The sequence below is a fragment of the Strongylocentrotus purpuratus genome, unplaced genomic scaffold (genome assembly GCF_000002235.5).
Source record: "Strongylocentrotus purpuratus isolate Spur 01 unplaced genomic scaffold, Spur_5.0 spur5_contig_866, whole genome shotgun sequence".
NCBI classification, from domain to species: Eukaryota; Metazoa; Echinodermata; class Echinoidea; order Camarodonta; family Strongylocentrotidae; genus Strongylocentrotus; species Strongylocentrotus purpuratus.
Genome location: NW_022145575.1, coordinates 621,956 through 644,776, shown reverse-complemented (window position 1 = coordinate 644,776; position 22,821 = coordinate 621,956). Strand labels below are relative to the sequence as shown.

Below are 22,821 nucleotides of genomic sequence, written 5' to 3'. Positions count from 1 at the left end.
GACAGCCATTGAAAACGAACTTTTTAGATCAAATTATGGAAATGCAAGCATCACTTTTAAACAAACAATACTTTGTTATTCCTTGCTTATTTTTTCCAGATTGAGGTGTCATATGAAAGGGCAGAAACTGAACTTTCTAGAAATGTGAACTTTTCTTCGAAAATCAGATACCACCCGCCAAATGACTTTTGGGTTTCCTTCCTTCAAATTGCTCTGAATTACTCATGCGCGAAATATGCATCATATGATCTGCATCAAGTGAAAGAGGAGGATCTAAGATTTACAAATATGTGTCATTTATTAATTATGATAACGAATAAATTATGATAAAACATCGATAATTCTCGGTTTCGTTTTTTTCTGGGTCGCACTGTATCGAATCTTAGAGATCTGTTTCTGTTCTGTCATTAAAGAAGGGTATCATTCGACAATTTATTTAAAGGTGGACCTGTATCAAGAGTACTTTCGAAGTACGTGGAAGCCTGACCTTCAGCAACAGAATCAGTTTTAACCATCGAGATGAACGTGACGTCAGAAGGTCGCTGGGTCATACGTGTTCCACTCGACGATGCCCAAAATTCAGAACTGCGTCTACGGGCAGACGATGCACCATGCAGAAAACGCTTCTTAGTCATCTTCAATTTTTCTCTCAGCTCTGGTTGCCTGATGCCAAATAGAAGGAAGACAAAAACTCCCTGAAGGGAATTAAAGATGGTGAATAAGATGTTAAACAAGTAGCGACCGCCACCAAAAGACAGAAACCCGAAAGCCCATGTCAGACCCATCAGCGTGCCTATCGCGATGGCGTTTTGGGCGCGGCGAATGGCTTCCATGCGCGCTTTAACGATATTCTCTTTCTTTGACTCCAATGTGCTTGACTTGGAGGTTGATATCCTTCCACAGCTCAGTTTGTAGAGTACCATAGCGAAAATGATGCCATTGAATGACAGGATGAGTCCGATGGGAAGGATCAGTCCGAAGTATAACGAATATCCAGGGAGAATGAAACAGCTGGAAATAAAAACAAATTACGGATGTTAAGTCACCAGTTCGAATTCATTCTCCGTCATAAAGTAGATGCCTTTTGCAGTAACATAATATTACCTTCTCGCACACATACACACGTGCGCACATATTACCAGGAGCGGATTTAGTTTTTTGTCATGGGGGGGGGGGGAGGGTCGACCAACAAAAATTCCCCAAATAACGCTATTTTACTAAAAAAAAATTCTTTCTCACTTGGCCGCCCAAGGGGGGGGGGGAGTTAAGTTAAACCGCCGAAATATCCCCCCCCCCCCTAGATCCGCCCCTGATTACACGGACACCCACACACATTGCGTAATTTCCATCTGGTTAAACCGTTGGAATTCGACAGGAACATTAATCAGAAACACATTTAATATGAAATATTTTTTAATACAAAATAGCATCAGTAACTCTCGTGGGATTTTTTTTTTTTAATTTCATAAACAAATATGCAATTATATATGCAAATTTTCAATAATTGCTTACTATTCATAATTTTGGTAAGCTGTCCACTTGCTGGCAACTGCTATTATGACGACGACCAATGGAATGCCTGTATAAAAATGTAATAGACAGCATAGTTGAAAAGAATAGCACATTAAAAGGGGAGATAAGCACAACATTAAAACATGTTAAATGTTAACAGGGTGGGAGAAAACCAGAATGATAGCCTTTAGTTTCAATATTTTTTTAATAATTTTACGTTCAGATGCAACAAATAAAAATGAATAACAAAGCTGTAGCAGTGTTATTAAGTGGCCAGAATTCCCTCCCAAAACTGGGGAACCAGATTTATAATATAGATGAATAACCCTTCCCCCTTTTACGTTATCTACTAATGATCATCAGCAGATTAAACCCGTGTCTATTCAATGAAACTTTCTCTTTTTATATCGTATTAGAAAATATAGGAATATCCCGGTGTTTCCCGACCTTTTTGTACATATGACAGCTAGAGACAGAAGAGAATGGAAATGTTATGAGGAAGGCTTTGTCCAACGTCTAGATGAACTATAGCCTAAGAGATAGATAGATAGAAGGTAGGCTGTTGCGGCCTCGTGAGGAATGACATGCATTTCACGGTATCAACCATCTGTAACATCAATTCTTGTAAATATTAAAGTAACAGGTTACTACAGAGAATGTAAAGATGAGGGAACAAAACAGTTTAATAGCACAACAGTTATGTCGATCATTGGAAATGAGAAACAGAGAGTTCACTTTTAGAGGCTTTTATTCTGAGATTTATAAATAATAATCGATAGGCGATTTGTTCACGAAATAGTTTTATATAAAAATTTATGATAATTCTTGTACTTTTAAATCCAACAACTTACCCCAACCAATCATAGCGCATTTTAGTAGAAACTTCGGTATGTATGAATTCAGAACCCTAACAAACATCATGTACATGTTGAAGGCTTCTACACCCATCCAAGCAAGCGATGCAAGGCAGAAGTAATGCAATAGTATAGCAACCACAGTACAGCTGATCCTCCAAGTTGGTCGGTCAATACCGATGACGAAAGTGACGTACAGAGCTAGTAGCGCGAAACTGAGATTAATAAGTATCTTCTGTGGCTGTTTCCTGCGCAGTTTCCTGTGAAGTAAAGATGATACCAATGTTGATGAAGAATATTTTTGACAAGATGTAACCTTTTGAAAGTGATAATATAGTTTATTTTCAATAAAACTTGCGTTTGCAGATTTTATGTGTATTTTGCAACTGTTTCACACTTTCTAGATATAAATTATTAATTCCTTGAGAGTTGTATTTTCCCAAACTATTTATAAGAAGATCTTTGTCTCAACGTTACAACATCGATCAACTGCGGCTTCTTCGTTATCATCTTTCTAATTTTACAGAAAAATCGAATACGACATCTTCTGGAAATTCTGTCAGTAATTTAGAAGCATCAAAATACAACGATTATTTTAAGATTAAACATGGTACCAAATATTCTCTGTTTGTGATCTTTAGATATCTCTTTATATTATATTTCTGTTCCTCTAATATCCCCTATGTTTAGAAAATGCATTGTACTGTTTGATGAGGGTAGGGAGTTTGGAATCTTACCTAAAACCTAGCAGAACGCAGAGGGTTATGACGAGACAAATGATCGAAGCTATACAACCGATGCGACTGATTACATCAAGAGCTTTAGATATGATACTTCCTTTGATATCCTATGAAGAATATACATAATAAATACATATGGTATAAGTCTAATCTAGAAACGGACTCAATTCTACCGGCCCAGAATGTTTTTCCCAATAACATAGAAAAGGTATATATATAAATTGTAACTTGTAGACCGTTAAAACGAGAGGATGAAACTATTCGATTATCTTTTAGTATAAAAGGAGCTTTCGCAATAGATCGCTTTTCATCTTCTAGATTCGATGGTTCACCCAAACCGTTAAATTCATGGCCACATTTCCCACTGGCCATGTTAAAATGAATAACTGCAATACCTGGGTGGTTTTTACTATATTTGTATATATATATATATATATATATATCATGTAATAGATATGTTGAAATAGATTATCGATATAGGGAACGCTGCTGATTTCCAAGACTTTTACCATGCTATTTGGAATTAGAATTATTGATGCAGCGTATGCATACCAGCAGAACGGCGAAACTCGTGAGATGAGAGCACCGGCAAGACACCATCCCTTCAAGAGCCATTTTCTCGGTTCTACACCCTTCGTCCGACCATTCTCCTAAGTCGATGTCCCAATACACACAACGTTGAGACACCTCAGCATCATTTTCTTCTCTAATCAATGTCTGAGTTAAAGGTTGATATTTAACAAAAAAAAGGATTAATTTTTTGCAAAGAATTTTCTAGGAAGGATTTTGCTTTTGTTAGGTATTATCTTATTATTTCATTTATTCAGTTTGCAATGAGAGAAACTTATAAAAGATTGGCATGGAGATTGAATATTTTGACCTCTGGAGTGCATTAATCTGTCTTCTCTTAATATTGTTTGTAGATTCCAACCTTTAACCTTCTGTATTTCAAAATTCGAAATGTATAATGATTACATGATTATTTGTGTTCATCTTGTATATTGCCTTCTTTAGGAATGTATGTCGTGACACCATATGCCTACCTGATTCACAGGAAACACAAAGACAATTGATTCATTATCAGGGAGGTCTTTGATATCAATTCCCTCAATGGTCACAGTTAAGATAGGAGAAGCGACAACCGACACCGTCTTCGGTTGCTGATTCTGCTCGTCTCCAGACGATGGAGTACTGGATGAGGACGGCCTGTCACCCTGAAACAGCTTGGGCGAGTTTAGTAGAAACACGCTGACGGATATTACCTGGTTAGTACCTGAAATGATTAACAGAAAATCATGTTATTTTAAGATACATGATATAAGTTAATATGGGGCCGTTAGTCTTAGACCGACTTGTCACTCGTGATTATCTTATAAATATAATTTTCACACTTTGGGCTCGAAATTTTGTTTCATCGGTACCTGCATTACCCTGCATTCCCTTTGCAGCATTAGTTCTTATAATAAATTATTTTGCATGTTTGCATTGGTCCAAATTTATTTTACAATTGCAATTTAACATTACTGTATTTTATACATAAAAGTCAATAGTTAGAAGAGGGGAACCTACCAGATACTGAAGGGAGAATTGCTTCCGGTAGAGATACTGACGTTACACCTGCCGCGTTAGACGGAGATCCTTCATTGGCTGAAAAGTCTATGTCGTCATCCATGGCTCCTCCTATCGCCGTCGTGAGGGGAAATTTTCTCCTGTCTACTTTGACAGCTGCCAGTACAATATTTGATCCACTACACAGAAATAAAATTAAAAATGATGTTCATATTGCTCCGATTGTCTCATTTTCGCTCGCGTGAACATTGCCAGCACAAAACACTGACCTCTACCTCCTGGACGGATCATCGCCCATTCCCATTCACTATACGTTACGTACTAAAAGGCTGTATTGTCTGACCGTTCATGAATATTCATGTTTTTGCTAAACTCGGTAAAATGTTTGCTTTTACTAAATGGAAAAATTACGGTGGGGGGGGGGGGGGTTGGATGAAATGGACATAATGAACATAGCAGAAGTGATAATTGATAATTCATGCTTCTTATCCTTCGTGTGCTTGACCTATAATCTTACAATCACTTGGCAGACTGAGTCCAAAGTTCGACTTGTTTCACATATGTATTATAGGCAATGACGAGCTTGCAACCTATTTTGAAAAATTACGGTGGGTGAACTTTCAAAAGTCAATGAGACATGAGGGCTCCAATGAAAGAGCTAGTGATAAGGTACTTCGGGGTGGATGTGCTTTTCGTTTAAACAAAAAATGAATTTTTAACGATTTAAAAACAAAAACGTCCATAGGCTAACATGTACTCTGACAATAGGGGGCGTTGTGAAATGAGACTAAACGGAGCTATATGCATGTAGATACTTTTGTCTAAAGAACAATAACAGAAGATTGTTACAAGTCGTATAATAAAGAGGATTCTCCGCACGTAAGGCTATGGTCACATTACCCAAAAGTAGCCTGCTCGGCGGCCGAGCGGCAAGTTTTTAACCAATTCTGCCCGGCGGCTGACCGGCCACCGAGCGGCAGCCGCCCAGGCACCGCTCGTTTTTAGGGCATCGCTCGGTCGCCGCTGACGTTTTAGCGCGGAATTAAAATTTGGGCGGCACCTGCTCACTTTTCGCTCGTCGCCAAAAATACACTCCGTGCCTGGGCGGTCGCCGCCCGGGCACCGACCTAATTGCTGGGCGATGCCTAAATTCCAGCAGCGACCAAGCAGGCTACTGATCGGTCGGTCGCTGCTCTGATTTGTGACCATAGCTTAAGTCAAGATCACAATTTGTTAATAGTCTTTGGAAAAAATGAATTTCACCTGACCCTTATAAAAAGGGCCATTGTTGTATTAAAGATGTCAGGATAACGGACTTTCCCCCAAAACGCCAATAGCAATATCGTTCTAGTGCACGAGCAAGACACAAGCACCCGTTTCCATCGCCAATGATTTAAAATTGCCTTTAGAATCATCAGTGTCATCAAATATAGTAAGAACGTTGATACTCTTAAGACGAAGTAAAACGTTACAAATGTCCCAAATATATTGGTATTTGAGATGGGGGCACCTAAAGGATTCGAAAGTATTGTGCCCATGACTTTTTAGAACTAATAATGGCACTGTGGTTCATACAAACCTGTAGGTGAAGTTCTTGGTGGATGCCTTTTGAATGGCTTCAGTAAGTGTGGAGATTGTAGTCAATATGTTCTTTGTCTTTGAGACCTGCTGGGAGCTCGGTGTCTCGAAGGTACTCTCTGGGATGTTCAAGATGTTATCCACTGCTCCTATCACGCTCTCAGACACCTTTATCAATGATATTTTGTAGACATCGATTAAAATGACACTCCCATTTTTCAACATTTCTTATATTCATAACCAAGCTACCCCGGATGACTGAGCAACGGCCTTGTCTAAAAGTATTGTCAAAATCTTTTCGTACCAAAATAGGGTCAAAAGCCATTATGTATTTATTTCAGTCTGATAACAATTGCAGTCCTTTTTGACATTGGTTTAGTGAATATGAATAGAGAAGTGTGTAATGTCAAATCAATCTCTAATAAAAACTTATTATAAGCAAAGTTTATGATATTTTCTTTGTTATGATGACGCAACTGAGCTTTATTCGCAACCCTTGTTTGAAGTGAGCAATTTTACAGAGTCATTCAAAATGGACAAAGTATATTTGGGATGTTACCTTTTTAATCAAAGTCCACAACCAATTTCTTTGGTTGTTATCAACATTATGTTTTCTTTTTTGCATTTACTAACATCTCTGAAATAAGGAAACTTTTGTGATTTATGTGCAGTTCGAGACAAATACATTATGCATGATAAATTGAGCAATGAACGATTGAGCAAAGAGATTGTCGATATCAGAACACAAGAAATAAGTATATCTAGGCTATTTACGAATGATTTATTGTTATCCTACGGGTTGAAACCATGTCCTTTGAAAGCTTACGTAAAGTATAACAGTTTAGACACTTAAACGCTGAAGCACGAAGCAGAATCTAAATTTTGATAGGATTTAAGACATGCGTAAGGCTTGACCAGCATTCATTCCGTCATCCCGAACTTGGTAAAAGAAGATTTTGACGACACTTGTTAAAGGCCCTGGTGCTCAGTCGAACGTGGCAGAAAGTATGGAGAGGGTATCAATAAGCAAAAACAAAAATTAACTTTACCAGATTTCAAGGTCACATTTAAATTATGAGCTACCAAAGTTGAGTATACTGTTTAATACGTACTGCAGAATAAACCCGGCGTAGGCCCCCATCCCCTCCCCCATCGCCCATCACTAAGCAAAAATTGATACGACATGTAGTGTCTGAAAGTTAGGCAGTCCTGCCAAAGTACATTCCATTATTCCATCTAGAGGACATTCCACCTGTCCGTTTTTCTTTTAATTTACAGATACTCACTGTTAAAAGGATTATATACCTGTACGATGGCTTCTTCCGTCAGGTTTTGGTTTGACGCAAATTCAACAATTGAACTTAGTTTGTCTGTGACAGACTGAAGATCTTCCACATCAAATTTGTTCGAATCCTCAGTCACGTTCGCCAGTTCAACTGACACGATGTCTAAATTGTCTACCGTGATAGTCTCCTGAAGATAAAATAAAATATCGAAAGGTTGACATCTAATTAGATCATTTTAGATCATCATGGCAAAGGGCGGATGGTAACATGCATCATTGAACTAGATCATTAAAAATATCTCTTACACTTAATTCGCCCTACAGATTTACAGCATTTAAAGCCAGGCCCGTAGCCAGCTAGTTTGAAGTTTGGGGGGGGGGGACATACATGTAATCGATCGAGGTAAAAAAAAAAGGGGGGGGTCTAAAAAAAGTTCAACCGATCAAATCCCCCCCCCCCCCCGTGGCTACGTGCCTGTTTAAAGCACATTGATGTCTATCATGGTCAACGATGACAACTAGAAGGAATGTGTTTAAACAAAAAGGGAAAATGATTATACATATATTTAATTCATCAGTGGTAAAGGAAATAATCTTTTGAGGAAAGATAACCTTAAGAGTACATTTTTTTCAATGAAAACCATTTATTCAGGGTATAGCCAGGACATAAATAAATAGACTATCGTAAATGGTATAATAGCAATCAGATAGTTCGCTGTGGTTCAAAAGAGTACTACCGTTAGTGTTTACATAGCGAACCTTGTGGTTGTTGATTGGTGGAAGTTTTAAAATATAAATTATGAAATTACATTGCCTGATCCGAAAATGCATTAGACCCAGTCTTTTTTCTCACAGTAGATTTATCCACAACTTACATTATGTATGTACTTACATTTAATATTTTATCTATAGCTCCTTTGACTGGTGACAGTGTTGTAGCTGTATAGTGGGCAATTGATCACAAATATTAATAAACATGAGATGCACATATCAAAAGCGTGTCCAGGAAAAAAAACTTCAGTCGATTATAGGCCTACCATTATGTTGGCCATGGTAAATCTTGATTTGCGTGTTCAACAAAGTATAATAATTTGATATGACGTCATGCCAAAGGCAGTGAACTGCCGTCACCTCCTGATTTCCACAGTTGCGAAAAATATAATGAAATGGAATGATTATATCTTATTTCTCATGCAAAACATAATACAATGAATAATTATATTACAAAGATATGCAATGAAACGACAAATATAATAGAAAAAGCACGAAAAAAGAGGAACTAACTAGAAGCAGAGCTTGTTGAAATGTTAGTTCCTCAGATGCTGTTTTACAATGAACAAGGTGTATGCGACTGCGTCTCTAATATGCCTCTGCCTTTATGCTTGTATAATATATATTTACAATAGTTTAGTTGACATCTAATGAATTTTGAAAATTCATCAAACTCATAAGAAATTTTCTGGGATTGTTAGCTTTCATGACAATGTGAGCTTTCACTTTTGATTACTTACCCCCCCCCCCCCCCTCGACAACTACCCCCTAGGACAACTACCTCCTGGGACAACTACCCCTAGGACAATTACCCCCGGACAACTACCTACGGACAACTACCCCCAGACAACTACCCCCTACGACAACCATCCTCTAGGACAACTATCTCCCAGGAAGTCATTTTTCTTATTATCCAGAAAGGGCAAATGTTTACCTCTTAATTGATTCCGCATATAAATAGGAGGCTTTGCCAATTTTGTTGGTCTTCTTAGCACCGCAAAACCTCATTGCCCTTGCTTTTTTATATCAGCAAATATATAAAACGGTCGCACGATAACACTAGAAATGCAATCGTCTCAAAACGATGTGCGTGCAATGACGCCATGTTTCTACGTGTCAAACGAAAGAGCTTCTCTCGGACTATCCAGAGCAATTTGTAAGAAGTCTGTAGCTTCTGTGTTGGAGATAGGTAGGGCGAAATAAAGGCCTCAACAGTGACCTTGATGGGATGGAAGCTTGAAAGAAATTGGTATAGGGGAAGGAACCTAGAAAGGGCTCGCAACCACTGCGTGCAAAAACCAAAGGGATTTGGTGCATGTTCGTCATTGCAATAAAGATCGTTCTCGGGGCCAAAAGCATGAACCCGATATGTCCCATAGACAATGCGTGTAATACATGGGCGGAAAACGTACAGGATCTGTATTATGACCGGAGTTAAATTGTTTTTTCTCTCTCTCTCTTTATGTCTCTTTATAGGCCGTATTTGGTATCATTAGAAAGAGAATTTCATGGTTGTTATTGTAAACTACTCTTTTTTTATCTATGATAATCCTATCGAAACACGTGATGTAAAATATATTTATAGAACAAAATGGCGTCTTAAATGGCCCCCTTGACCAATTTCAAAAATCCGGCCAGAAGGTGCCCTGCGCATTGGAACTCGGTATGGCACTGCAAATTTTCAAGAAAAAAAAGGGCGTTAAAGGGCGAAAAGCAGTCTGAAAAAATGACGTTATAGCCGATACGTGTTAGATTCGGGCGGAAACTCGGCGGAATTCGTGTAGTGACCTTTGTTCAAATGCGATTTACTCACAATTTTCTGTGTGAACATATACGATACTTGGTATCATTCGAAAGGGCACTTCATTGCGGTCAGTTTGACACCATCGTTATCTCCGCGCAATGTATTGCACGCATTAAACGCGCTATCACGTAAAGCATAGTAAATTCATCATTTTTGGCGATAACTTTGCGCTGACGTATTAGAATTTTACCAAACTTGGCAGACAGTCGTCACGTATATGGATACAATTGTATGCCAAGTTTCATTGATGTAGGTATAACGATCGCTAATTTAGAGCAAGTTGAAGTTATTTCTCAATTTTCTTGAAAATGGCGAATTTGGAGGGCATTTTTCGCAAAGTCGGTCAGTGTTAGGGTATATAATTTTGTATATGGCTGGTAAAGGGCATATCTTCAAGTATCTAAATCCAAAAAAGGGTACGGGTTTGCCAAGCCATAATGGAGATACGGCCACAGAGAGAAAGCCAATTCCCAGAACTTTAGAGGGCGCTATTTATGTTTTGCACAGCCATTGGAGCATGAAATTTGGCATGGCTATGTGCAATTATGAGATAAGGATACTATGAGATTTAAACACAAAACGGAATTTATATGAGAAAGTTATGGCAGTTTTAGATTTTAAGGGGTCCATTTTTCAAGAATTTGAGAGATTTTTGACGGAGTCGGTTTCGGATTTGAATTTTGAGTACGAACATGGCATTTTGAAGGTCAAGTCATACGTCGCAGATGAAAGAACATCTCTCAGACTATCTAGAGGAATTTGTTAGACATTTGTAGGATCTAGGATAGTGGAGATAGGAAGGAAGAAAGAAAAGCCTTAAAATGGACCAGAAACGGACAAAATGGCGCCTGGACGGTTATGCATGAGTGATTTCGAAAATCGAAGAATGTAGTGACCTTGATAAGATGTTAGAGATTATGCCTATGAAATTTGAAAGGAAAAGGACACGAGGAAAGCACCAAACTAGGAATAACAAGCACTGTGTGCGAAACGAATGCGATTTCCGGACGATAAGGAAAAGGAGGAAAAGGAGAATATTAATGGGGCAGAATGTGAACGAAAACAAGGCAATGACGAAGGTTCGTCATTGCAAAAAAGGTCGTTTGCCGGGGAACACCTAGTAAATATTGAGGACAAAAAGTAAATGAAGGGAGATATAGAGAGACGGGTAGTGTAAATGCGACAAGGCCACTGACCCGCTTTTGCATTTCATCCACACCCCTGCCCTGACTTGATAGAGGACCATGCTTAGCCGCCCTTGCAACTACTAAAATTACTCATTTCAAAATAGTGTTCAGTGAACGTTCTTTTGTTCCGGCTTTATCTTGATTGGTAATAAAATGTAAATATATCTTTTGTATTTGCAGTTTAAAAGGAATGTCTACACAAGCTTTCAAAACTCATTTAGATCTCCCATGTTATTCACAGTTTTGTTTTAGTCTACCTGTAGCGGTCAACTTTCATCTCCTCATCAAGCCCCTGAAAGACCTTTAAGAAGGGTCGATTCACCGCACGAAGTACCAATGTACCAAACTTGTAAGAAGAATGGCTGAATAAAGAGTCATATCAATTCCTTTTGACCGAGTTTAGTCTGTGGGGTAGATGAAGTGAGACTCATCTGACTTCTGGTCTTTATTCGGAAGTTTTGAGGGCTAAACCGGACAGAAACATGTAAACTGACAACCATTTTTTTGTTTGGTAATGGAAGGTCTCCATGACAGGTTCATGGACAGTTTGAGAATATCACCCTCAAACCCAACGCACTCTTCGCATTCTCACATCATCCCACATACGAATTCCTTCAAATAATATACAATACAGCTAGATACGAGTACTCACTGTGGGTAGAGGCTGAAATCGAAGTCTGGCTAACCGTTGTCGGGTTTGAGGTGGTCGTCTGTCTAACCGTGGTCGGGTTTGAGGTGGTCGTCTCTCTAACTGTGGTAGGGTTTGCGGCGGTCGTCTCTCTAACCGTGGTGGGGTTTGCGGCGGTCGTTTGTCTAAATGTTGTCGGGTTGGAGGTGGTCGTCTCTCTAACCGTGGTGGGGTTTGAGGTGGTCGTCTCTCTAACCGTGGTGGGGTCTGAGGTGGTCGTCTCTCTAACCGTGGTGGGGTTTGAGGTGGTCGTCTCTCTAACCGTGGTGGGGTTTGAGGTGGTCGTCTCTCTAACCGTTGTCGGGTCTGAGGTGGTCGTCTCTCTAACCGTTGTCGGGTCTGAGGTGGTCGTCTCTCTAACCGTGGTGGGGTTTGAGGTGGTCGTCTCTCTAACCGTGGTGGGGTTTGAGGTGGTCGTCTCTCTAACCGTTGTCGGGTCTGAGGTGGTCGTCTCTCTAACCGTGGAGGGGTCTGAGGTGGTCGTCTCTCTAACCGTGGTGGGGTTTGAGGTGGTCGTCTCTCTAACCGTTGTCGGGTCTGAGGTGGTCGTCTCTCTAACCGTGGTGGGGTCTGAGGTGGTCGTCTCTCTAACCGTGGTGGGGTTTGAGGTGGTCGTCTCTCTAACCGTGGTGGGGTTTGAGGTGGTCGTCTCTCTAACCGTGGTGGGGTTTGAGGTGGTCGTCTCTCTAACCGTTGTCGGGTCTGAGGTGGTCGTCTCTCTAACCGTGGTGGGGTTTGAGGTGGTCGTCTCTCTAACCGTGGTGGGGTCTGAGGTGGTCGTCTCTCTAACCGTGGTGGGGTTTGAGGTGGTCGTCTCTCTAACCGTTGTCGGGTCTGAGGTGGTCGTCTCTCTAACCGTGGTGGGGTTTGAGGTGGTCGTCTCTCTAACCGTGGTGGGATCTGAGGTGGTCGTCTCTCTAACCGTTGTCGGGTTTGAGGTGGTCGTCTCTCTAACCGTTGTCGGGTCTGAGGTGGTCGTCTCTCTAACCGTGGTGGGGTTTGAGGCCGTGTCAACTGAAACAAGGAAAAGAATCAAGGTTAAGAAGCAAGTCTTTAATTATTATAACAACCGTTCACGAGAGAAAAAAAAAAACACTTATTCAATATTTAAGTACAAAAACAAACAAACACTTATTCAATATTATTCAAGTACAATATTATTTTGGGTTGGAATATTACAGTTTTTATCATATCGATCTATCCTTGCACTTTTACAAACGTGGACTTTCTATGACATCACAACTTTATCCTACTTCTTATTCATGATTAATTATAATGATAATAATAATAATAATGGGTTCGTGTATAACTGCATCTGTCAAACTTTAAGTTCCCATACTTTACAATTATTAACCCGGCTTTAGCAGGGATGTCTACGTGACACTGTTATTGACGTACCTGTCGTCATCATTTGAGTAGATATTTTCTGCAGCGGTTGCCTCGTTGTTGTTTCAACGTCACTGGTCCAGGAGGGAAAAGAGTTATCGATGTCTCCGTCCTTAGCGTTACTGGACCAGGAGGGATAAGAGTCATCGACGTAGCTGTCCTCTAAAACAATAAAAAGAAGAAATTTTAAAAAGCAAGTCTTCATATATTATAACAACCGTTCCAGAGAAAAAAAGTACGAAACTCAAACACTTATTCAATATTAAGTACAAGATTTTTTGGGGTTGGATTACCACAGATTTATACATATTGATCATATCCGTGCTCTTCTACAATTATCGTGGACTTTTTATGTCATCACACACTTCATCCTAATTCTTTTTCAGGATGTATAATAGTATTAATAATAATAATAATAATAATGGGTTTTTGTAAAGAGCTTATGTCTGTAAAATTGACACTCCTGGCACTCTACAAGTATTAACCCGGCTTCAGCATTAAGAACGTTTTAAAAGAGGTGTGAAGCAAGCTAAAACATATCCGGGTGCAGACTGTATAGAAGTGATCACATTCCTGTTGTGGCAACTCTGCAATGTGAGCTAAAGAATATGAAAAAAGCCAAGTCAATCCGGAAGGGAGATTTCGAACACATACAGAATCGAGATGATCGCCTCCGATATGCTGTCAAAGTACAAATCAGATTTGATAGTCTCACCGACCAGGGAGAGGGGTCACTTGGGAACCAATGAGAGACATTCTTGTAGAAAACGAGATAGAGAGAAGTTTTAATGCAAACGATCCCAGGGTTTTTAAGAAGGTAAATGACCTTTCTGAAAAGAAATTTCGGAGCTCCAAGTTGCATCAAGTCGGAATGGATCAGTACTGGTTGAAAAGGAAAAGATACTGAAAAGATGGACTGAGCTCATTGGCGAGCTTTTAGACGATGTAAGAAAAAAACCTCCACACTGTGCAGGATTTATTGAAGGACCTAGGCTTCTGCTCTCAGAAGTGAGCTGAGTGATCAGTATGATTAAGAGGAACAAAGCTGCTGGTCCCGATGGAGTAGTAGGCCCCCTAATGGAGATGGTCGAAGCATTGGAGAATTATGGTGTCATGAAACTACATAAAGTCATCAATAAGATCTATGGTGATGGAAAGTTTCCAGAAGAAATCTGGATCAGTGGAATGCGGGCAACATAAAATCATTAGCCTTATGAGCCATATCACAAAGATTATCTTGCGAGTTCTACTTCTAAGAGCAAGGAGTCACCTAAATCCAGAAATTAGTAATGTGCAGTTTGGTTTCGTCAAGGATGCTGGAACTAGAAATGCTGTTTTTGCTCTGCAATCTTTAGCAGAAAGGGCCGTAGAAATGCATAAAAACGTTTTCCTTTGTTTCATCGATTATACAAAAGCCTTTAATAAAGTAAGACACAATCGGTTATATGAAGACTTAACAAAAATTGGACTTGACACAAAGGATGTTAAGTTATTGCAAGACCTGTATTTGGAGCAAACAGTATGTGTTAGAGTGGAAACAGAACTAAGTGACTACATCAACATTAGGAGGGGGGTTCGGCAAAGATTTTCATGTTTCCAGATCTCTTCAATTATTACAGTGAGTTGATACTTAGAATCCTAGAACGGGAAAGAGGATTGAATGTAGGAGGACAAAATATCACAAAACATACGGTATGCAGATGGTACTATATTAATTGCAGAATCAGAGGAGGACTTGCAGCGACTTTTATATGTTGTTGTCAGAGAAAGTGACAGGATAGATTTCATCAAATTACTAGAAAACGGGATGCATGGTAAGTTCAAAGAAGGGAAGAATACCATACTCTCGTAAGATCAACAACAATCAAATAAAGCAAGCCGCCTCTGTTAATAACCATGTGACTTCAATTACAGACGATGCAAGAGGCGGGCAAGAAATCAAGAGAAGGATTGCACTTGCAAAATCAACTTTCTCCAGGTGAGAAACATCTTAAAGAATAAGAAGCTGAAGATGAAAACGAGACTCCGCGTACGCAATTGCATTACGTATCCAGTTATGATGTATAGATGTAAAGCTTGGATCCTGACAACCGACCAAAGAAAGCAACTGGCAAGCTGTGAAGTTTGGTTCCTGAGAAGGATGCTAAGAAGGACAGAAAGAGTTTCTAATAATGAGGTATTTGCCGTGGCAGGAACGAGACGGTAGCTTCTGAATAATATAAGAGGTCGCAGGCGCGTACGCAGGATTTTTTTCAAGGGGGGGGTTTTAACATTTATAAATCGGTCCGAAAATTTCGCAACGACTCAGCCAGCCGCTGAATAAGCGGGGGGGGGGGGGGGGGGGGGGGGGGGGGGGGGGGGGGGGGGGGTAAGAAGGACACATTTTTTTTTTTTTTTGGTCCAAAAAAATCGCAACGACCGCCGCAGCTGATAGCGGGGGGGGGGGGTGGGGGGGGGGGGTGGGGGGAGGGGGGGGGAGGGGGGGGGGGGGGGGGGGGGGGGGGGGGGGTAAGAGGACACTTTTTTTTTTTTTTTTTGGGTCTCGAAATTTGGAAATTTGACATTTTGCTCCGTTGGGGGGGGGTAAGTCACCTTTTTTAGGTCGGCCATGGGAATAATTTTTTTTTTTTTTTTTTTTTTTTTAATAATTAAAAAAAAAAAAAAAAAAAAAAAAAAAAATCCAAAGGGGGGGGTTTTAGTTTTTTTTTAGGGGGGTTTACACACAAAAAATTTCCAAAGGGGGGGTTTAACCCCCCAAACCCCCCCCCCTGCGTACGCGCCTGAGAGGTCGACAGCTGAGCTTCTTGGGATATGGCACGTAGAGAGAGAAATCCATTAAGGCGCTCTAGCATTTCAGGGATTAATTCATGCAGGGTACCCATTTTACTCACCTGGTTGTGGTGTTAAACATTTGGAGAATATCTTTCCAAAGGAGACTATAGTGCCACGGCGGGATTCGAAAAAATCATGAGGTCCACAGTCCAGTGATTTATCCACTCGAACCCGATACCTCTACTTTAAAAAGGCTTCATGGTCATAGTTAGTAAGATAAATGACCGTGTGTAGATCAGCGAAGAGGAGACAAGATGGAGTGTGGTAAATTTTGAGAATTCTAATCGATTTTGGGAATTTTAGGAATCCCTGGGTATAATCTTCCACACAATTGTTTATATCGGATTGATCATTTTACCTAAGCCATGTCATTCTCCGTTAAACTGAAATTGACCCAAATGTAATGACAGTCTTCATCAAAATACTCACCAATCGACCCGACACAAAGATTTAGGGGATCTGTTGGAATGAGAAGGTATCAAAAGAAATTACCTGGATATTCAGAACAAGTAATCGTCCTTTTCAAAATTTCTTTTATAACAGGAAAGCTACTGAGCCTTTATATTAGAACATACGGTATTTACATCAACAATGTAATGATACAAGGATAAGTAATTTAAAAAAAATAATGGTATCTTGTGTACCACCTGCATCCGACACATCAGGTGTTCTTATCTCTTTCTATAAAGTTTCATGCATATCTCACTTCAAACTCCGTTTGGAGGTACACTGCTCGAAGTATTTACAGTAAAACTAATATAACATTTCATTTTGAAAAAGATGTTCTGCGATGATAGATCAAAATTCCGTTTAAATGCGTTCTTAGGCATATACATGGTCTCACATAGCTTCACCATGTTCCAAGTGTTTAATGTAACTATACATAATGGCACTTCATTGGCTCATTAATAAAAAAATCATCTCGTCCCCATAACCCGTCCAGCCCCCCTCTCCCTCCCCCCTTGTAAAAAAAGAGCAATCCTCTAAAAAGTATAGAATCTCACCGCTGCATTTGACTGCTGCGTATTTATTGCAAGTTGCGTTTGGTTCTTGCATGCAATATCGGATATCTGTCTCATTCCCGCCACACCGGGGTTCTTCAACGGAGCGCTATTCGAAGACACTACAGATGGTGGGACGTCCCAGTCTAAGAGTTCCACCAATTGTAACCCGAGCATTTGGCAAACAATGGTTGCGTCCGCTACCGTGAAGATATCATCACATACAGGTCCCCAGGAACCGTGCTGATAACCTCGACTCTACCTTCTGATTCACAGGTCCCTACGAGCCGTACTGAAGACGAATCACAAGGATATTGGGGATGTTCTCATATAGCACAATAACATCAGTACACAGTGTGTTTCTTGAAAGAGAGGAAATCAACGTTTGACCAACAATATCTCTTTAAATGAAAATAAATAGTTCCATTATTTTCGTTATTTCAAATGATATTACAATATTGATAAAGTTTTGGATCATCGAACTAGAACAGCATTTAAAAGCAACGATTTAGAAATTAAATTTTGAAACAAGAGAGTGATCGATATTTGTCAGCACAATGAGGGCCAATCATTAAGCCCTTAAATGCTCTAATTTAGTTTTAGTCACATAACCCACCCCCCCCCCCCCCCCCACTCCTTGAATGGAGGGATACCATGCGTGTTACCAAAATGTCCGGTAAAGGGGTACTGTTCACGCACCAAAGTCCGGCTGGTAGTACACAAAAATCCGGCCCGTATTGACTTTACGCACGGGACTTAAAGGTGTTTTCGAAAGGAGGAAACGTGCGTGGGGAGAGGGAGGGCGGGATTGCCCTGTTCATCATAAAATATTTACTTTGGTTGCATGTACACGTGCAATTACTGACCTTTATTACATGTCTTGTCATGATGAGTGCATGAGCGCATTCGGCCATTCACAAGGACAGTTACACTACTGTTTATATTATTGCACACGAAGAACCAATTTAGCAGATAAAAATTTAATTAAAGAAAAAATATAATACTGACATTCGTATTTATTCTCAATATTTTCTTCTTCCTATTAAACTCTAGAGCCATGTGTAAGCCTGTGCATGGATTATACTCTACCTGCGTTTTGACAACGGAGTAGTGCTACTTTGTCGATACCACAAGCAATGTTTTGTCCAGCATCGTACATGCATTCTTCAATGCTGCCTCACTACCGACACAAGTCAGACCGCCAATCGTAATAGGAGTATGTCACTTGTTGGCACTCTAATGAGGAGCGTCTTGACATCCCTGGATATCCGAGCATTCTGCAAATAACCTGGCCATCTTGGTCGTCCCAGTCCTGGGCACAAACTGAACCCCAACCGGTCGTGTTGGTGTATATCTCTACATGTCCATATTGACGAAGAGAAGAGCCGGACAACCGTACTGATACAGATGGGATGAACATCATATGAGAGAATTTAAGAATACCTTGTTAATATTATATGGGGTGCCTAAAAATAATGCAATGATATCCTGATTGGCAAGATCTAAGAAAGTCCTCACCAGTCCTCATGACACCCGTATGTAATCGTATAGTAGTATCCTGTAATTTTAGAGGAAACTTGTTTGTTTAAATAGCAATCTCCAAATGCTATAAGGAAAGCGCGTTGAATAGCATCAGTGCACAATACGCGTATATACTTGGTGCCTGAACATTTCGGAGCAAATTTCCCAAAGGGCTTATGCCGAAAGGATGGGTAGCGTCGCGTCGCGTTGACTTGGACGCGACCATTCATCAAAAGCCCCCCCCCCCCCCCCACGGTTTGGCGAAAGGGTGCGTTCACTAGTCTTCCACATTAGTCGTTTTTAATAGAATTTAAGGAATAGAAATGTAAGTCGTTTAAGTTCAAGTTTAAGTTCAGTTTTTTATTCAAATAATAAAAAAAGAAACAGATTAAAATCAAATAAAACTATTTTTACGTTGGGGGCTTTTTCCGAAAGGGTGCGTTGACTAGTGTTCTACATCAGTCATTTTAACAGAATTTAAGGTCTAGAAATTTTAGTCGTTTAAATTGAAATACCTAAAATAGAAACAAAAATATAATATTAAATAAAGCTTGTTTTTACGTAGTATTGCAGAACAGGCGTTTATAAGAATTAAATCATAATTCAATAAAGTTTTTAAAATGTCAAATAAAAATAATATACTATGAATAGAATTTTGTTGTTGGTGTTAACTAGACATGCATAACAGTCTTTACAAATGAAATAACAAATAATGAATAAATAACAGAGTAGGCCTATCGCCTTAATACACCCTTTCTTATTGGGCCGGATAAGCTGGGGGGGGGGGGCTTTCTGAATTCCATACATAGAAAGAAATGGATATTCTCTTTTTGTTATTTTGATAAATAAAAACTGATATGCAAGACTAGTTAAACACCTTTATTTGACATTTTTAAATATCAAAGTAAATTATTAGATTTTGTTTCTTCTTATTTATTTATTAATTCTTATAAACGCCTGATGTGCAAGACTACGTACAAAACTAGTTTTTATTTAATTTCTAATCTGTTTCTATTTTGATTATTTGAGTTTAAACGACTTAAATTTCTATTCCTTAAATTCTATTAAAACGACTGATGTGGAAGACTAGTCAACGCATCCTTTCGGCCAAACCGACGGGGGGGGGGGGGGGGCTTTGGACGAATGGTAGCGTCCATCAACGTCACGCGACGCTCCCACCCTTTCGGCATAAGCCCTCTCAATTGAGGTCTTCCGTGTTTTTTGATAACTTAGGATTAATAATTCAGGTCATTCATTTTACACAATCATTAAGATAATTTATTTTTATGAAGGGAAATTGACTCTGTATCTAATAAACTAAACATAATATGTGAAAAACCTAAACGTGTGTTAGGCATGTTACACTAGATTAAAATAGATTTCATAAAATCAATCTTAAGTGCTATTGAATAACTTTATTGTGTTCATCTAAAGTTTCATCGTCATAATGTTTGACAAATAAATAAGTAGAAGAAGATAATAGTTTTTTTATTTTTAACATGGTGTTTTGAATACATATTCATGGCATTTTACAAATGATGTATCAATCGAAAAATGTGCCAGTGTGGTTTTCCCCAAGGAATTATGAGTTAGAATGACTTCACAGACAGTTTGTCGCTAAATGGAGAGGCGAAGAGTATACGGTTTGCACAATTGCACTCATAATAAAGCGGTCTCTTCATATCTCTGTAACATTTGCAAAAATGGAAATGGAAATGAGAAATTCACACCGGTGGGGCCGTTGGGAATAAGAACCCAAAAGGGTAATAACATTTCACTAAATCAAAATGATTCAAATGAAACCAAAATTAAATATATAGGGATTCCTTTCAACAACATAATGAGGTTAGAAAAATGATATGAAATATACCCTCGTTTGCCAGAAAAAGATTTCATCAATGCAATCACAAGTCTTCAGTTATGCAAATAGCAACATGGCCCTTCCTGCAAGTCGGCGGCAAAAGTCGATAAAAGGTGTTTTTATGTTTTATTTCTGATTTTCGGTGAACTGCTTCTCTGTACCACCCTCCTCCTCCCCTCCCCTACCCCCGTCCCCCGCCCCACACGTCGGAAACTTTATGGAGCTGGTGATATAGGCTTATAGACCTATCTAATTATCCTGTTGTGGGTCATAATTTGTCCTCCTCCCCCCCCCTCCCCCCCCCCGATCCAATCGAGTTTCGGAATTGGCTGACAAGAAGATACAAATTATAATCAGAGCCTCTGTAGCACTTTGATCTCAGATCCGCTACAATTTCTTGATCTCAATATTAGTCCACACAGGCGCGTACACAGGGGGGAGGTTTGGGAGGTTAACCCCCCCCCCCCCCTTTTCGTAATTTTCTGTGTGTAAACCCCCCCCCCCATAACCCCCTAACCTAACCCCCCCCCTCCCATTTGGATTTTTTCCCCATGACTGACCTAAAAAAGGTGACCTTACCCCCCCCCCCCCCCCAAGAGCAAAATGTCAAATTTTCAAATTTCGAGACCAAAATAAAAAAAAAAGTGTCCTCTTACCCCCCCCCCCCCCCCCCCCCCCCCCCCCCCTTATTCAGCGGTCGGCTGAGTCGTTGCGAAATTTTCGGCCCGATTTATAAATGTTAAACCCCCCCCCCCCCCCCCTTGAAAAAATCCTGCGTACGCGCCTGAGTCCACATAATTTTGAAGTTCTCTTTCAATGGATGGTTGTCCACACAATAAGCGTAACTCACCGATATTGTTTGTGCAAACTACGCCAGCTGCCGTCGTGCATGAAGGATAAATTGTGACTGACGTGCATTCGGAAAGTGTATGCTCCCTTCCACTGCAGATGTAACCATCACGAAGGACTTGCACGGAAATAGGATCAAAAGGGATGGAGGACACAACACGTTGAGTGAATGATTCAATCCCAATGAAGCCGAGCATACGACAAGCCACCTCAGCGCTCTGAAGATTCCAAGACTCACCGCATAGAAACCCACTGCTCGAACCATCGTCTTTGAGAACGAAGCCTTCGCCCGGTGCATTACCATGAAGTAACGAGATGATCGGTCCTGCTTCTAGATTTTCTATGGTTAAGATTGAAGAATTTGTTATATTCCCAAAGTTAATTCATGTTTGGAAGAAGTCACAACTATTAATCTGTGGAGTTGTAGACTAGTCTGGAGAAAATGGATTCAGACAGATTGAGACATTTATACACTTGATAGAGGTGTCGTGGTCGAGTGGTTTCGTCGCCGGACTGACGATCACAAGGTCCGCGGTTTGAGTCCCGCCGCGGCACTAATGTCCTTTGGCAAAACATTGATCTACATTTGTCACACTCAACCCAGGTGATATTAATGGGTACTGCTAGAGCTCCGTAATGGCAGCACAGCTAAAGCCGGGGTAATTAGTTTGGAAGCGCTTAGCGACTTATTTGTAATTCACACTATATAAAAGCTGAGTATTATTATTATTGATTAATGATATAACAAGCACTCTGAAATGAGAGCTTAAGTGGATAAATGTTAGGAAATGTCAAAAATGGGTAAGGACATTATTATTATTATAATTATTTTGGTCAATCTGACCCATAGCACCCTTATAACGATGGTGGAGTAGTTTTTATGTGACACCAACCTGGTACCGGTCCTTCTCCATATAGTTCCATTCGTAGCATAACCGCGGAATGATATGTGATTGGTAGCAGACGCACATACCGGCATACTTTAACCGAGGGTAATGTGTTATACACCACCGTGTTATCGTCCGTATTGCCCACGAAGACCTTAAAGAAATGCAAAGAATATACGATACTATTTCGACATATCTGATAACAAACAAATAATTCCGATTTTGTATAAATAAATCTCTACATAAAACAACAATGTACACGACGGGTCGCTGTGGAAGGGGTATACGAGGATGTGGTATCGATTTAATCTCACGTAATGAAAATAAATTGTTTACAACATACATACATACATACATTATAAAGATATATTCATATAGAGGGGGAAAAAGAAGGTGGGCAGAGGCAGTAAGAAAGAGAGAAGATTTGAAGTGGTGGAACAGAAATACTAAATAAAAACATAAAATCATTCTTCTGTCATTACTTCTTTTCATTAAT

General features: G+C 39.9%; 1 protein-coding gene across 1 annotated transcript; it reads right to left on the bottom strand.

Annotated features, from left to right (window-relative positions):
- Positions 1–330: 330 nt before the first annotated feature.
- LOC575630 (adhesion G-protein coupled receptor G6) lies at positions 331–22,423 on the bottom strand. The gene is made up of 16 exons (XM_011666426.2): positions 22,332–22,423; positions 21,440–21,778; positions 18,407–18,605; positions 16,636–16,665; positions 13,387–13,529; positions 11,953–13,002; positions 8,431–8,477; positions 7,559–7,726; positions 6,255–6,421; positions 4,676–4,854; positions 4,150–4,379; positions 3,659–3,823; positions 3,104–3,213; positions 2,364–2,626; positions 1,513–1,579; positions 331–1,011 (listed from the first exon to the last, which is right to left on the bottom strand). Exons 1-16 carry the CDS (start codon positions 22,369–22,371, stop codon positions 408–410), a joined length of 3,801 nt encoding a protein of 1,266 aa, XP_011664728.2. The 5' UTR covers positions 22,372–22,423; the 3' UTR covers positions 331–407.
- Positions 22,424–22,821: the final 398 nt, after the last annotated feature.

Excerpts from the sequence above, each read along its gene's own strand:
- LOC575630 (XM_011666426.2), bottom strand. The coding sequence starts at position 22,371 with ATGCTACGAATGGAACTATATGGAGAAGGACCGGTACCAG. Across the intron at positions 13,003-13,386 it reads TACTCAAATGATGACGACAG|TTGACACGGCCTCAAACCCC; the intron begins GTACGTCAATAA and ends TCCTTGTTTCAG. Across the intron at positions 7,727-8,430 it reads CTATAGATAAAATATTAAAT|GAGACTATCACGGTAGACAA; the intron begins GTAAGTACATAC and ends TTTTATCTTCAG.